Genomic DNA, 14,412 nt, shown 5'->3' with positions numbered 1-14,412 from the left:
TTTTGGCGCACCAGTGTGCGAGTAGGCCTTACTAGTAAAGCCAAATCATCTGCTAGTAGACAATTTAGTGTCAAAAGATTTACTACTCATAGTACTGGACCTAATAATGCAGTAGGAGGGATTAGAACCAAATCCAGCTCCATGATTAGTTGCAATACTTTTGAAAGCCAATGGCAAGCCTGAATTTGCTTTCCCCGCCCTCTTATTAGCATATGTTGCTAACTAGTGACACCTTTTGCGTCACTAGTAAAGTCTGCTTGAGCATTAGTAAACCTAAAGTAGAAGCAAATGCTTCTAAATGAAGCAACAATTGATCTTAATAATGGCTGATATCACTGATATCACTGGTGTTCCATAGCCAGATGTGTTTGGTTGATACTTTTCTTGGCAGACTGACCTTGCTCTGCTTGCGGTCCAGGTAGAACTGGTGTTGGCTGATGGCCATGGCCCAGATGGACTTGATGAGGGCGGGACAGGCGTACCACGTGTGGACGGCGATTCCACTGTGGCCAAACGTCCTCCTCGTTACCGACGCCCTGCTGCAGGAAGACAAAGAACACAAAACCTCCTTCAACACACTAAATAATAAAGTATTTACAGTTACTGCAGTGAAATACAGGCCAAACAACGCCACACACGTCGTTTACACGTCTTTATTCAAACACACGTTTGCAACGCAGCTCACACTAATGACAGCTTCCTTTAAAGAAAAACATGGCCGCTCTCCAGTTCAACCTCCGTCTGTCTCCTTTCTCCCATTCTCTCCCACACTCTCTGTGTAATGACACTCTGCATATGGAGCCATGTTAAATAAACACAGAGAGGAGAGGTCACTTCCTCCACAAACTCGCCATGCCACGACCGTCTGTCCTTCTGTGGTTGGCTACATCTACCATTCCACCCATGTACTGCATGCATGAGGCTGATAATCCGGCTACTAATCCGTGTCAGGTTTTGCAGAGGAATCCACGACATGTTACTTTGTTGCCAACAGATAATTCCTGAGTTATTTGTCAAAGATCCTGCCGATTTATGTTGTAAAGAACTGGAATTTGTCCAATGTAGAGTGAAGATATAGAATTGTATAAATCTATAGCTGTGTTGTAAATGTCATACTAACGTACTACTCATACTAAATCTGACTTCTAAATGAGTATTTAGTGCGTTCACATATGAAATGAAAAAATTGGGACATTTTTTAAGTAGGCACAGTGGGCACACTAGTCGTATTCAACCGCCCCATGATACATTGCAAGCGGAATGTACAGTCATCCTGGGACCGGCTTTAAGCTAAAAATCAAACATCCTATGTTCAAAATAAAACCATCTCTTTCATGTCTTTTATTAGTTTTGTAAACAGGGCTCTTGTTTTGAAGGAAACGGGAAGTTTCCTCAGTGGCATAATCTCCGAAATGTGTGAATGAAATGTGTTTCTGTGAGTTTCATGAATCAAATGAGCACATGTTGATATTCTACTTGGTCACTTTCTCACTTGAAATTTTTTCAGAACTTTCAAAGGTGGAGAATCAACAGAGATATTTAGCCTCAGAGTGCTTCAGGTTTTTGTCATTGTAGGTTCCAAATGCATCTTGGGAAACTTGGAAGTATACTTCAGTGGGAACGCTCATCATCCTAATGATATTTATAGTATATAGTAGACAGTATATATAGTACGCTAGTGTGACATTTAAAAAAAAGCTTGGGAACGAATGGACTAATTGAATACACGTGTAAGTATTTGTGATGTAATTTACCTCCTGGGGTCATGAACTTCCACCGAAAACTTCTTCTCTCTGAAGTACAAGTTCTCCAGCTGACGCCATTGGAATACCTGAGGGTTCAGAAGAAAGCGACAGATTCCTCATTAAACGCACACATAATGTCCAGCCAGTGTGTTCCACATTGGGTCAGAACAAAGCAAGATAGTATAAGGAGGAAAAAGCTGATGAGCAGAGGACCTACAGCGGATCTCTTGAAGAAGAACTTGGAGTTCTGACTTGGTTTTTTTTCTCCTTTCCATTCCCTTTACAAACCAAAGAGTCAGCTGGGTGAGACGAGTTCCCAGAAACAATAACTCCACACCACGTGTGTGTGTCCCGAATCCTCCGCACGCACACACGCAAGAAGATGATGATTTATAAGTTAGAGGTAGTTGGTGTTCACGATCAAAGTGAGTAAAAAGTTTCTTCCTTTCTTCAGAGCTTTGCCGGGAGGGTTGAGAAGTGAGGGGGCGTTTATTCTTTCCCTTCCCTTGACCCCTCCCCTGTTCCCTCAGGGAATGCGTGTTCTGCTCCGGGCTGTGGTTAGAGGTGTGTGTGTGTGTGTGTGTGTGTAGGGAGGGCTGATAAAGGAGGAAAGAGGCTTTCTTTTTCGCAGCCCTCGCTTTGTTTGGTCAGATGTCTCTGAGTGCATACGCTGCTTTTCCCAGAGTCTGTTTCTTGTTAGTGAAGGAGTTGTGGGGACGTTTCAAAAAACGCAATGTGGTTCACATCTATCGGCTGGAGCAGACATAAAGATCCACATGCCCCAGATTTGAAAAGAAGGTACAAACAGCAGAAGAAGAAACACAGTGGGATGAAGGGAAAGAAAATAATTCCAGCCCAGGGAATGTTGGAAAAACAATGGCCACATGGATGGATGAGTGGGTGGAGAGGTGGAGATGAAGGTGGAGAATTGAATCCAAAGTTAGCGCCCTGCGAGTGCGTGCACAAGCAAGTGGAAAGATACAAGTGGTGGCCACATAGATGACTTTAAAAAATGCAAAATGACAACAAAAATGCACAATGACAACAAATCCACACAAAATGTAAGAAAAAGGCACAATATCACTTCAGAAACACACAAAAGGAAAACAAAAAATTACAGAAGGAAAACAAAAATGCACAAACTAACTCCAAAAACACTCAAAATGCCAGAAAACTATATAACCAGACAACACAAATACACAACGATGACTCCAAAAAAATCAAAACAAAATGCACAAAATGACACAATAAAACTACAACAAAAATGCACACATTTTCGTATAAATCACACAAAATGACATAATAATACACAAAAGAATATCAATACATGACTCCAGAAACACAAAATGACTCAGAAAACACAAAACGACAACAAAAATGCACACAATTATTTATATATTCAAAAATGAGACAAAAATGCACAAGATGACTTTAAAAAAACTAACAAAAGGAAAACAAAAATGACTCCAAAAACACAAAGTAACAAAAGAAATTTGCAGTAGGATAACAAAAATGCACAAAATGACTCAAAAACACTTAAAATGCCATAAAAATATACAAACAGAAAACACAAATACACAATGACTCTAAAAAAACCAAACAAACAAAATGACCCTGAAAATACATAAAACAACAACAAAAATGCACAAAATGACTTCAAAACCAGAATTGGATGCAAAGTCAGCGCCCTGTAAGTGAGTGGAAAGAAATGAGTGGTGGCCTTATCGTAACTGTTACAGTGCTGTGAATTCTCAGTGGGGTGTGAGCTGCTAATGTAGCATGCTGCTAAATATAGCGTGCATGTGTGTGGGCGTGGAGCAGAGCTGTAACCACGCTCAGGGAGGAGACGCTGTGGTATACGCTGTCCTTTCCATCAGGTGGGCCGAGGTGCTACAGTTATAAAAAGTTGGATTATTTATAACTGATTAAATGTTATTTTCCGTCTTGGAGCTGCGCACTGTTAATCTTCTCCTTTTCAAGAACGTTACTCATATAAAGCAACGCGTGTAGAGCCGAGGCTCTTTCATGCTAACATCTGCACACACCGGCACACATCTATGAGAGATGAAAAGGTCAATCAGGCTCAGCGCAAAGACCTTTTTAGCTGCTCGACTCCTTTGGGAGAGCATTAAGAATGGAAAGCTAAAATAGCATCGCTAAGTGACGCTACGTGCTATTCTCTGGACCTGGTATTGTTTAAAGATGGGTGAGGCTTTGCTGTGTGGTCATACGTTCACTATCAGGACTTCTATTAATGACTTTCTTTCTCTTTCTCCTTATTTAAAGGACAAGGTGCATGTTAATTTCTATCTGTAGTCCTACTGATTAAACAGTATGGCCATAAGAGCCATTAAACGGTCATATAGACACCTTCAGTGTGGCCCCGAGTTGGTATTTTTTCAAACTAATGCAACATTAATTTATCAGCATGACTAGCTGCAGGCTAGTGTAGTGTTTTTCTATTTAGGGACCGCCTTCTTTGTTCAAATAAATCCAACAGAAAGTCTGCAATTTTGAACTCAGTAAGCCAAATTTGACACTTTTTCTCAATTTCTTCTTTGTTTATACTTGTTTTTATATATTTTTTTCATTTATACTATTATTCTTTACTCTATTTATTTTTTAAGGGTTTAACAGGGAACTTGGGGACATTATTTCAAGAATTAAAATCCAAAATTCAGACCAAAAACAACACTGATGCTGCAGTAAAAGCAGAAAGTAATTAATGAAGGAAATGACGAGTGTTAACACTTAAATTAGTGAAATTATAAACAGAGAATAAACAGACACTCTGATCAGTTTCACTTTCTTTCACCTTGTCTGTGGCTTTGATGCTGCGTTCATAATATTTGTATTTTATATTATCTTACAGGATGGGGCTCTTTGCATCACCACATGATTGAATTAATTAATTAATTTTTGGGTCTGAAAGCGCCCGATGCATGCAGGCTTTATCAGCTGACTTATTATACTTTATCAGTCCATCAGATATAAATCTATATATTTCCTATTGGATGTCATCTGTAAATGAAAGGATTGCATCAATGTCTAAGCTCACACTGGCAACTGGGGCCGTTCCAAGCTCACAGCAGGAATCCCCCCCTCCCTGTCCCTTTTCTGGCACGGTAGAACGGACGTGATCACCAGCTCAACTTGGTTCCCACAGAGAAACACATCAGCACGTTAATTTTTGATGCACGTATGGTGTTACGTCACCATTAAGCGACTCTGGGTTTGTTGTTAATTTCATATTTTCTGTTGCGTAGGGTAACTATAAATCAAGATTTACCCAGACATGTTCTCTTTTCACGGACTGGGTTTCCCAGGGCCCCTGAACGCATCACATTAATTTAAATGACCATAACTCTGCTCATATTTGCTCTATTGGAGAAATTCCAGCAGTTTATGAAAGATGAGAAGTTGCTCTTTACAGCCAGTGTTGGTCCATTGCGGTAATTTTACTCACACGTAACAGAAACATTAAAGATTCCGCTTTGTTTTGACGAAATCGACATGAGAAACAGAGAGAACCAAGTGAGTGAGAAAGAAAGAGAGAGATTAAAACAGACCAAATAGCGGTGGATTTATTGAAAATAAAAGACTCTCTGATGATAAAAACCACCTAGGATGGAGGTTCAAATAAATTTAAAAACAAAGGGGGAAACTGAGCCTATAAAGGTAAGATCAGTTTAATTTCTGGATCAATAAATGTCGTTCTGCTTTTGTGGAGCTAGTCTTTGTGTCCATTAATGTAAGTGTAAACAGATGATTTTAATGTGTGAGACAGTTTAGGACAGATTTGTGTGTTTAAACTTTGTGTGTGTGTGTGTGTATATGTGTGTGTGAGTGTGTGTATGTGTGTGTGTGTGTGTATATGTGTGTGTGAGTCCATCTGAGCATATTTATCTCCATCACTTTCAGTTTTCCTTTTGATGAACATGACATTATCTAACTCTTCTTTTATTTCTTCTTCTTTAAGTCCATGCAGAGTGGACACGCCCCTCCCTGGACATTAAAACCATGAGCTGATCCTAGTTTCCATCATCTGGTCGAGACCCATCACTTCCACAGACAACAAACAGAATAAAGCTCAGAGTCAACATGGGACCATGGGATGCACTTATTTATTGAAATGTATATTAAATGATTATTTAATGTTCTGTAATTTTATTTTCTAGGAGACGTTTTTCATTGTTTCAATAATTTAGAGACTTAAGGAAGGTTTATATGATGTTTCAAGAACAGATTGTTATAATGCATAATAAAGGTGATTTACTTGAGTCACCACTAATTTCAGATTGTTTTTAAGTCTTTGTATAAAGAGACTTTAACAGGACAACAATGATGTGCACACGCCACCAGAGAAGCTTCCAGTGAATAATTTACAAATAAAAAAAAAAGTTCACTGATGGTGCGGATGTTTATGTGCCGTAAAGCGTCGGGCGGTACCAACGTCATCACATTTTGCGCCGCGGGTCGAGTCGAGTTGTGTGTGCGCATGCGCGGCCAACCGTACCAGTCTAGCACGCTGTTTGGACCACCTCTTCCAGCAGGACCATCAGGCCGTTAACCCCCCTGAGGTGCAGTTCACACCTACGCAGGCCAGACAATGGCCCCCCATGGTTTCACACATGCACAGAGCTGGTTAGGAACGGCCCGGTTGACAGTGTGAGTACACCCTTAATATTCTCTCTCCTGTCAGCGTCACATCGGATCCACACAGTGACGTGTTCACAATGATCCTTCTTTTATTGGACAGCTCGTTTTCTAAGAGAACTGATTGGTCAGTAGGTGGGGCTTTAGTACTGGCTCAGATCCTAGCCAGAACAAAACCTGGTCCAGATCAGGTTAGTCATTCAGCCTAAGTTACCATGGTGATTTAGCCCTGTAAGAAGTTAGCCAGCTTCGTAGGACAGCACACACTGGTGAAATCCCAGAAGTTAGCGCGATTAGAGGTAATCTAGCTTCATAAAATAGGCCCTTTAGTATAGCAACAAATGGCCCCCAAACCTTAAAATGACAACAAAAATGCAAAACATTACAACAAAAATGCACAAAATGACTTAAAAATACAGAAAATTACAGAAAAATACAAAAAATTCCTCCAAACACACAAAACAATAAAGACATACATGACAAAAAAACCACATAAAATACAAAATAACTCCAAAAACACACAAAATGACAACCGAATATATAAACATTTGATACTTTTCACATTCAAAACATATTTTTCCTACTGTAATTCTGTCCCAAACTAGCAACTGTCTTCAGGCAGATAAGCCTCCATATTCATCAGGAAACACTAATGATGCATTAGAACAATAAAGTGGTTTCTTTATCAACCCATAAGTCTGTGTTAACTGTAAACAGCGTACAGTAAGAGCAGGTGGAAGTGTTTAAACTGCTAAATAAATGTGGAGGGTGTGGTGGAAACTGTGGATTTAGACACCACTGGATTCCAGCTTGTAAAAAGAAAGCAAGTAGTTAAACACAACTGCTTTCCATCGACACCCAACACAGTGTAAAGTTAATTTGGGCCTTCAACAATGGAAAAAAGACACAGGAGATGAATGGGGGCTAAATAGTGTGCTGATTAGTGTTCTTCCTTCTCTTCCCACAGTCCCAGTGACTCCCCTCTGAGTCACTACTTACCAGTACAATACTGACTGGCTGGATGTCGAATCACCAAATGTGAATTTCCTTGAGTTGAAACAGTAATGACATTTATTACTAACGTAACATCTGCTTCTAATCTGGTGACCTCCGTCTCCATAGAAGCAATGGTGTGGAAACAGCACCACCCACTGTCTTCTCTTTCACTTTAGGAAACCTGATGATATTTTAAACTAACAACACTTTAAATCCAACAATGTGTTTCTAACAATTGGGATTTTTGGAAACAGCGATTGGTTTTGCATTTGTGTGTGTGTACTTGTGTGGCCTCCAAAATAAATGAGAAGTACAAATCATTAAACAGATAAAAGGAAGACGAAAATACACTAAAGGACAGCAACAATTATTTCAAAAACATCACAACAATAAAGATACATAAAACAACAGCAAAAACACACAAGTAAGATAACAAAATGCACAAAATAACTGCAAAAACACCCAAAACGACAGAAAAATGTATGACTCCGAAAACACAAAACATTAAAGACACATCAAATGACTCCAAAAACACATAAAATGACAAAAAAAAAAGCAAAATGAAAGAAAAATTTACAGTAGGATGACAAAAAAACCTCCAAAATGCCAGAAAAAATATATACAAAGACACACAAATACTCAACGGTGACACCAATAATGCAGAATTACAACAAAAACACACAAAATGACAGAAACATTTGCAGTACGATAACAAAAATGCACAAAGATGACTCTAAAAATGCACAATGACAAAAACAATACAAAAAAAGGATATTGAAAATGACTTTAAAAACACATAAAGCGACAAGAAAAGCAGACAAAATGAGGGAATAATATATACACAATGAACAGAAAAACATACAACAACAGAAACACACAGGATGAATACAGCAAAAGCACACAGAAAACCTTTGTTGTTTCCTGTATTAACAATGATTGGTCATTATTCTAAATGCTGACATGAATGTTGATCATGTGACCCTCAGATCAAATTAATCACATTTTTGTGGCCTCATTGTGATACAAATTTTCCACTGTCTGCTTTACTTTTTTCCTAAATTCACCATCATGAAGCCTAAGAGACTTTCACTTCTGACCAGTGTTTCAATCATCAACTAATAATTGAGTTTCTGTGTTAATAGAGTTGGATTGGGAACAGCTCTCGGTGCTAAAAGTCATTACACTGGAATGTACACACACACACACACACACACACACACACACACACACACGCACACACCGGTCATCGTCAGCGGTGAACAGGAAAGCACGCAGCAGACAGCAGGAATTCCTCTGGATAGTGAAGGCCAACGTGAGTCCACTTCCTGTGTGTGTGTGTGTGTGTGTGTGTGGCCTGCATTTATCAGTACACAGATGTACACAGTGTGTGTGGATGTCTAAAGATCAGGATCCTAAACAAGCAAAGTGTCAGAGGTAAAGTAGGAAAGTCAGACCCAGACGGACACGAACCTTTCTGGGCTTGACTTTGTCTTGATGGTCATACTGGAAAATGCCTTTATAGCTGAGCCCCAGCCACCAGGGAATCCCCTGCTTATCCTACAACACAGAGCAGATGATGACTGCTAGAATAAAAAAGATCCAACATATTTAACAAGTGAGTTGTGTGGTCATGTGAGCATGTGGAGAGTGGTAAAAGCTGTACCTTTACAGCGTAGTAATGCACTCCATATGTGGGCAGAGACTCTACGATGCTCATATAACTGAAAAGAAGAAAAAAAGAAACACATACACACCATAATTATTTTGTAGAAGACAGCATTATTCATTACACTAGTGGTTCTAAGCCTTTTCAGCCTGCGACCTCCAAAAATAAAGGTTCCAGATACCGGGGACCCCCACTGCAGCTGAAAGTGGTTGAACACAGACATGAACATTGAAGAACAGTCATGTGGAGACAGGGTCATCTATGTGGCCCATTCATAAAGTCAGTAAAATGATGGTCTATTGTTCTATGAATCTGTGATAATCACATGTATTTATTGATCTGAATAATATCCACTGTTATCCAGGAAATGTATTATTATTTGGGCCATAGTATATAGTCATCTTAAAGATGTAAACCCTTGTTTTAATCTGAAATAAAATGTGTTGAACGTGACCAATAATAGTGGACAATGAGGTGAAATGGGATTTTAAAAACCACAGAAATTGGTTAAAAGTTGCAAATTAAAGTGTCCAAAAACAAACAGAAAAAGTGGCAAAAAAGGGGTTCAAAGTGACAATATTGGCTTAAAAGTGCCAGAAATGGGTGGAGAGGTAATGCCATTTAAAAAGTAGGAAGAATTAGTTTAAACTGGCAAATAATGGGCCTTAAAAATTTGTGAATGTGGTTAAATTGGCAAAATAAGCATGACAGATGGTGAAAAGAGATGGAAAGTTACAATAATGGGGTCGATATATCCAACATTAGGTGGTAAAGTAGTGGAAAGGGTTTATAAGTGCTGGAAATGTCTTGAAAGTTAAAAAAAAATGTGCAGATAAGGAATTGAACTTCCGGTGAAATGGGAGTAATGTAGCAAAATACATTAAAAGGAGAAAAAATATGGCAAGAAATGTTATGAAAATAGGTGTAGGCAAGTGTGGCGTAGTTGCAGAAAAAAAGTAAAAATAAGCAAAAATGGGCTGAAATTGTTCAACAAAATTTCTTAGTTAAAAGTTGCAACTTAGAGTGGCCAAAAACCAACAGAAAAAGTGGCAAAAAAGGGCTGAAAGTGTAATTTAAAAAGTATGAAGGATTAGTTTGAACTGGCAAATAATGGGCATGACAAAATGTGAAAAAAGTGGTAAAAATTCAAATCAGAATTTTTCTTATTTGCCAAGTAGAGTTTAAAAAAATACAAAGAACGTGACTTGGTGGACGGTGTGAAAAAACAAAACAAACCAAAAAAGATTCAAAGTATCAATATTACAACATTTACAGTAGTTAAACTGGCAAAATAATGTGCATGACAAATTGATAAAAATAAGCATGGAATATGGTGAAAAGAGGCAAAAAGTGACAACACTGGGTCAACATTTGTGACATTAGGTTGGAAAAGTGGTGGAAAGGGTTTTTAAGTGCTGGAATTGTCTTGAAAATGAAAAAAAAAAAATGTGCAGAAAAGGAATTGAACTTCAGGTGAAATGGGAGTAATGTAGCAAAAATGCAATACAATGTGATGGAGATGTGGCAAAAATGGCAGTAACGTTGCAAAAATGCATTAAAAGGAGGATAAATAAAAATGGCAAGAAAAAGTGATGAAATAGGTTAAAATAATAGCAAGTTTGATGTAGAAAATGGGTAATGCCAATCAACCAATGCCGCACACATACACATATAAACTCTTACTTTACAATAGCCTGTCCTCTGGACTGACCGCTGAGCTTCTTGTGATGCTCAACAACTCGATCTTCACTGTGTGTGACAGAGAGCAAGAAGAAAAGTGTGAAATAGACGACCACAGCGAGCATTTTTCACGAGCCATCGCGTCTCTCACCAGTAAGCCAGAGATGGGTGGTCCTTCAGGGCCTGAGTGGGAAGAGCCGGAAGCTTTTTCAGGTCCAACCGGGTCGAGTCGTTACTGCAAATAAAGAAAGAAACCACAAAATTAAACCACAAGCCTTTATTTCGTGCTGGACGAAACAAACTGTGATGTCAAAAACACGGGAACAAAAATTAATCCAAAAACACAAAACAACAAGAAGACATCAACATCTAATAATAACTCCGGAGAAAATAAATGCGTGCTTCTCATTTTGGAACTCCATCAAGGTACAGTATCTTAAACAGTTTCTGAGAAAAGCTGTCCCCTTTAACTCAGACGGACACACGGACGGACAGATGGATTTCAAACCTTCCACACTTTGTGACGGGGGGCAATATAGGTACAGGAATTAACTCCAACAACACATAAAATGTAACAGAAACAGTCGACTACTGACATTAAAGTTTATGCATTTCTTTAAAGTTTCAATTATAAACCTGATATTAGATGTTATTTAAGGCTTGTTTGATTGGATACCTTCCAAAAAATAAGTTCTGAAAACAGTTATAGTCTATTTTTAGTCGATTAAAACATAAAGCATAAGCATTTATCAATTTCTTTTTTAAAGATTCGATTAGCATTGATCAACCTGATATTGGATAGTATTCATGTTTGTAAAATAGGAGTGTGACGATATCTCGATACGGCGGTATATCGCAATATTTTTTTCGCGAGATCGGTTATCGATATGCTCGCGCTATCTTTTTTTTTTTTTTAAATTGAATTTTTTTTTTAAAAAACATTTTCTGCTTTTTCACAGAAATTTTGTCACTGTTTGTTGAAGGAACCAATAATTTGTTTATAAAGCACTAATGGAGATACTTATTCATTTACATTGGTATGTTGACACTTATTTACAGAAATGTTGCACTAAAATACTGTCACTGTTCATAGGACACTTTTTCCATTTATTGTCTTTCAGAGATATAAAATAAAAATTGCATTTTTTCATTTTATCTTTTTTCTTGTTATGTCAGATTATCGTAGATTTCTGACCAATATAATCGTAGTATCGTTATATCGTGAGATAATCATTATCATGAGCTTTGAATTGCGTATCGTATCGTATTGTGAGGTTCCCAGAGGTTCCCACCCTATTGTAAATACACTCAGACAGACTTAATGTGATCAATGTGTAAGATCACATGATCACACAAGTTTTACACTTGGATTTAATCCCATGTGCAGAAATTGTAGCTTAGTTTCTATTCTTCGGAAATTTTAAATTTAAATATATTTTGATATAGGGTTCGTCAACATGTATATATATATTTTTTTTCACTTTAGATTTTATTATATTTTCCACATTTATACATGAACATAGAACAAGAAACAACAAGCATGGCATCAGGTCTTAGTGTAAACAGGGGTTTACAGTTTTCAGTTCACATGAGTTTTCTTCATTATGACAAAAAAGGTGACATTAACCCATTATTCTGGTGTCTTTGTAAATCAAATCCATTTGTTCCAATTTCTATCAAAATTCTCCTTTTCTATTCCTAAACAGTAAGTCATTTTTTCCAACACACATATTTCCTCTACTATATCTAACCATTGTTTATGTCTCGCAGCGTTTAAAGCAAACCAGTTTATGTCATGGCCTTCCTGCTGCCGTGAGAAGAACCTTCAGCAGATAGTTATCTTTCTTCTGCACAACTTTGCCTATATTTCCCAGATACAAGATGGAGAAGGTCTTGGTGATCTTATATCTAAGTATCTCATTAATCACAATGCTCACCTTGTTCCAAAAGGTTCTATTTTGGGGCAACACCAGAAGACATTTATTGTTTGCATTTAACCACATTGTCGCTGACATGTTTGCTCTTTAGATAATTGCTTGCTTTTCAAATTTGGCATAATAAAAAAAGGTGTATTTTTGAATGAGTTATCGTCTCGTTAGTGTCACTTGAAAAAGTTAAAAAAATGAACACTGCAAAATATACCATTTTTTTCTTTTCTTTTTTAACAAGATAAAATATTTTATATCGATATTTATTACCGGTAATTCAAACTATTGCTATTCCAACAAATGAAATATTGAAATGACACCCAAACAACTCCTTATATAGAACTCATGGAGTTTTGTCAAGAAAAGGGTGGAGGAAGGTGGAAGGAATGTTTCCAGCGTGTGTCAGATTCCTACGCTCTGCAGGATGTTGTGTTTATTTACTCCTTTCACCAAAGGAAATGAGGTCAGAGGTGATTCCTGCTGTTCTGCATGGGCTCTACAGCAAAGGGTCTGTGGGACGGTGTGTATTATAGGAACAAACATGTGAAGTCTGAGGTCACATGACCCACATGTGGCTCCACAGCTGTAGGGTTTAGCTCATGTTTAAAGGGCCCATGTTACGCTAAATCTACTTTTCTGTTCTTTAAACATCATAAAGTGCTATTAGGGCTTCATACACATGTCCAACGTGTTTTTTTCATTGATTCCCTCAATCGTTAGTTAGAGGGTGATTTGCTCATTTCTTACTGCAGAGTGAGCCCAAACACCTCGCTCCAATTTGATGACGCGTTCCCACTTTGATGAAGATATTGACGTGGCACTGAGCTGGAGAAGCCGCGCCCCCAGGAAGCTCTCTGCTGTGATTGACATGTAAACAGACACGCCCACAAAGGTGAGCATTTGAGCGTTCTTCGAGCACTGCTATGTATGTATTTTCTACAGTCTATGCATGTACCGGTGAACGCCCCGCCCCCACGCTCTGTCTCGTGTTTATAAAGCAGCATGAGTTCGGCTACAGAGTGGGTGGGAGGAGGGCGGGCCGTCCTCTGGCCCTATGTCACCGTGTGGGGAGGAGGAAGTCAGTGTCCCGTCTATTGACACGCCCACTCATGAATATGCATAAGTAGGTTGAAATCAGCCTGTTTGTGTAGAGTTGCTCAGAAAGTGACTTTTCAGAGGCTAAAACTCAGGAAAACAGACGATTTTGGAAAAATAAACCTCAAATACTATGTTTTTGGGGTTCTTAGAACAAATGGAGATGGATGAAAAATTGCATGACATATGGGACCTTTAATGACAATCCTGCTCATGTGATTCCTCACTTTTGTGTCTGTTATTAAAAACGCACCCAGAGTATTTAATTGTTTATAATGTTTTCCTACGTGTGGCAGACAAATCTGAAAAGAACTAGAGCGATGACAGACAACAACCATGGCAGGAAAGACGTGAGACATGCAAATCATCATATAGACACAAACAAGCGCCAGCGCTCAGGGGAACAGACAAGGAGACAAGCCATGAATAATGTCTGATTTGTCTCTTTTTGAGTGCTTTCACTTTCTGAGTCAACCTGCATCACATCCTCCACAGGGAAAATATTCAGGAAAAAGAACCACAGAGGATTTACTTTGAGATGACATTTGGGGCTGAGATTTCTTTACATCTCACTTTTTGTTGAAGTCAGTGAAAATGAGTCATTGCACAGCTCTCACCCATAGCTAGAAATAGGATGTTTAGTTGG

General features: G+C 38.4%; 1 protein-coding gene across 11 annotated transcripts in view; it reads right to left on the bottom strand.

The window, feature by feature from the left end:
• frmd4a (FERM domain containing 4A) overlaps nt 1-14,412 on the bottom strand; it is a 187,244-nt gene that overhangs the window by 14,802 nt on the left and 158,030 nt on the right. For 10 of the 11 annotated variants that reach the window (XM_028451678.1, XM_028451677.1, XM_028451676.1 and 7 more), the window contains 6 exons: nt 10,895-10,978; nt 10,747-10,812; nt 9,061-9,118; nt 8,868-8,954; nt 1,755-1,831; nt 398-539 (listed from right to left, as the gene is read on the bottom strand). In XM_028451678.1, the coding sequence (XP_028307479.1) occupies nt 398-539; nt 1,755-1,831; nt 8,868-8,954; nt 9,061-9,118; nt 10,747-10,812; nt 10,895-10,978 (514 nt within the window). Of the gene's footprint in view, nt 1-397; nt 540-1,754; nt 1,832-1,962; nt 2,465-8,867; nt 8,955-9,060; nt 9,119-10,746; nt 10,813-10,894; nt 10,979-14,412 lie in introns of those variants that run through there. The other variant, XM_028451684.1, reaches the window with a different exon arrangement.

The sequence above is a fragment of the Gouania willdenowi genome, chromosome 6 (genome assembly GCF_900634775.1).
Source record: "Gouania willdenowi chromosome 6, fGouWil2.1, whole genome shotgun sequence".
Classification (NCBI taxonomy): Eukaryota; Metazoa; Chordata; class Actinopteri; order Blenniiformes; family Gobiesocidae; genus Gouania; species Gouania willdenowi.
Note: the sequence above shows the minus strand (reverse complement) of the source record. Positions and strands in the feature narration are given on the sequence as shown.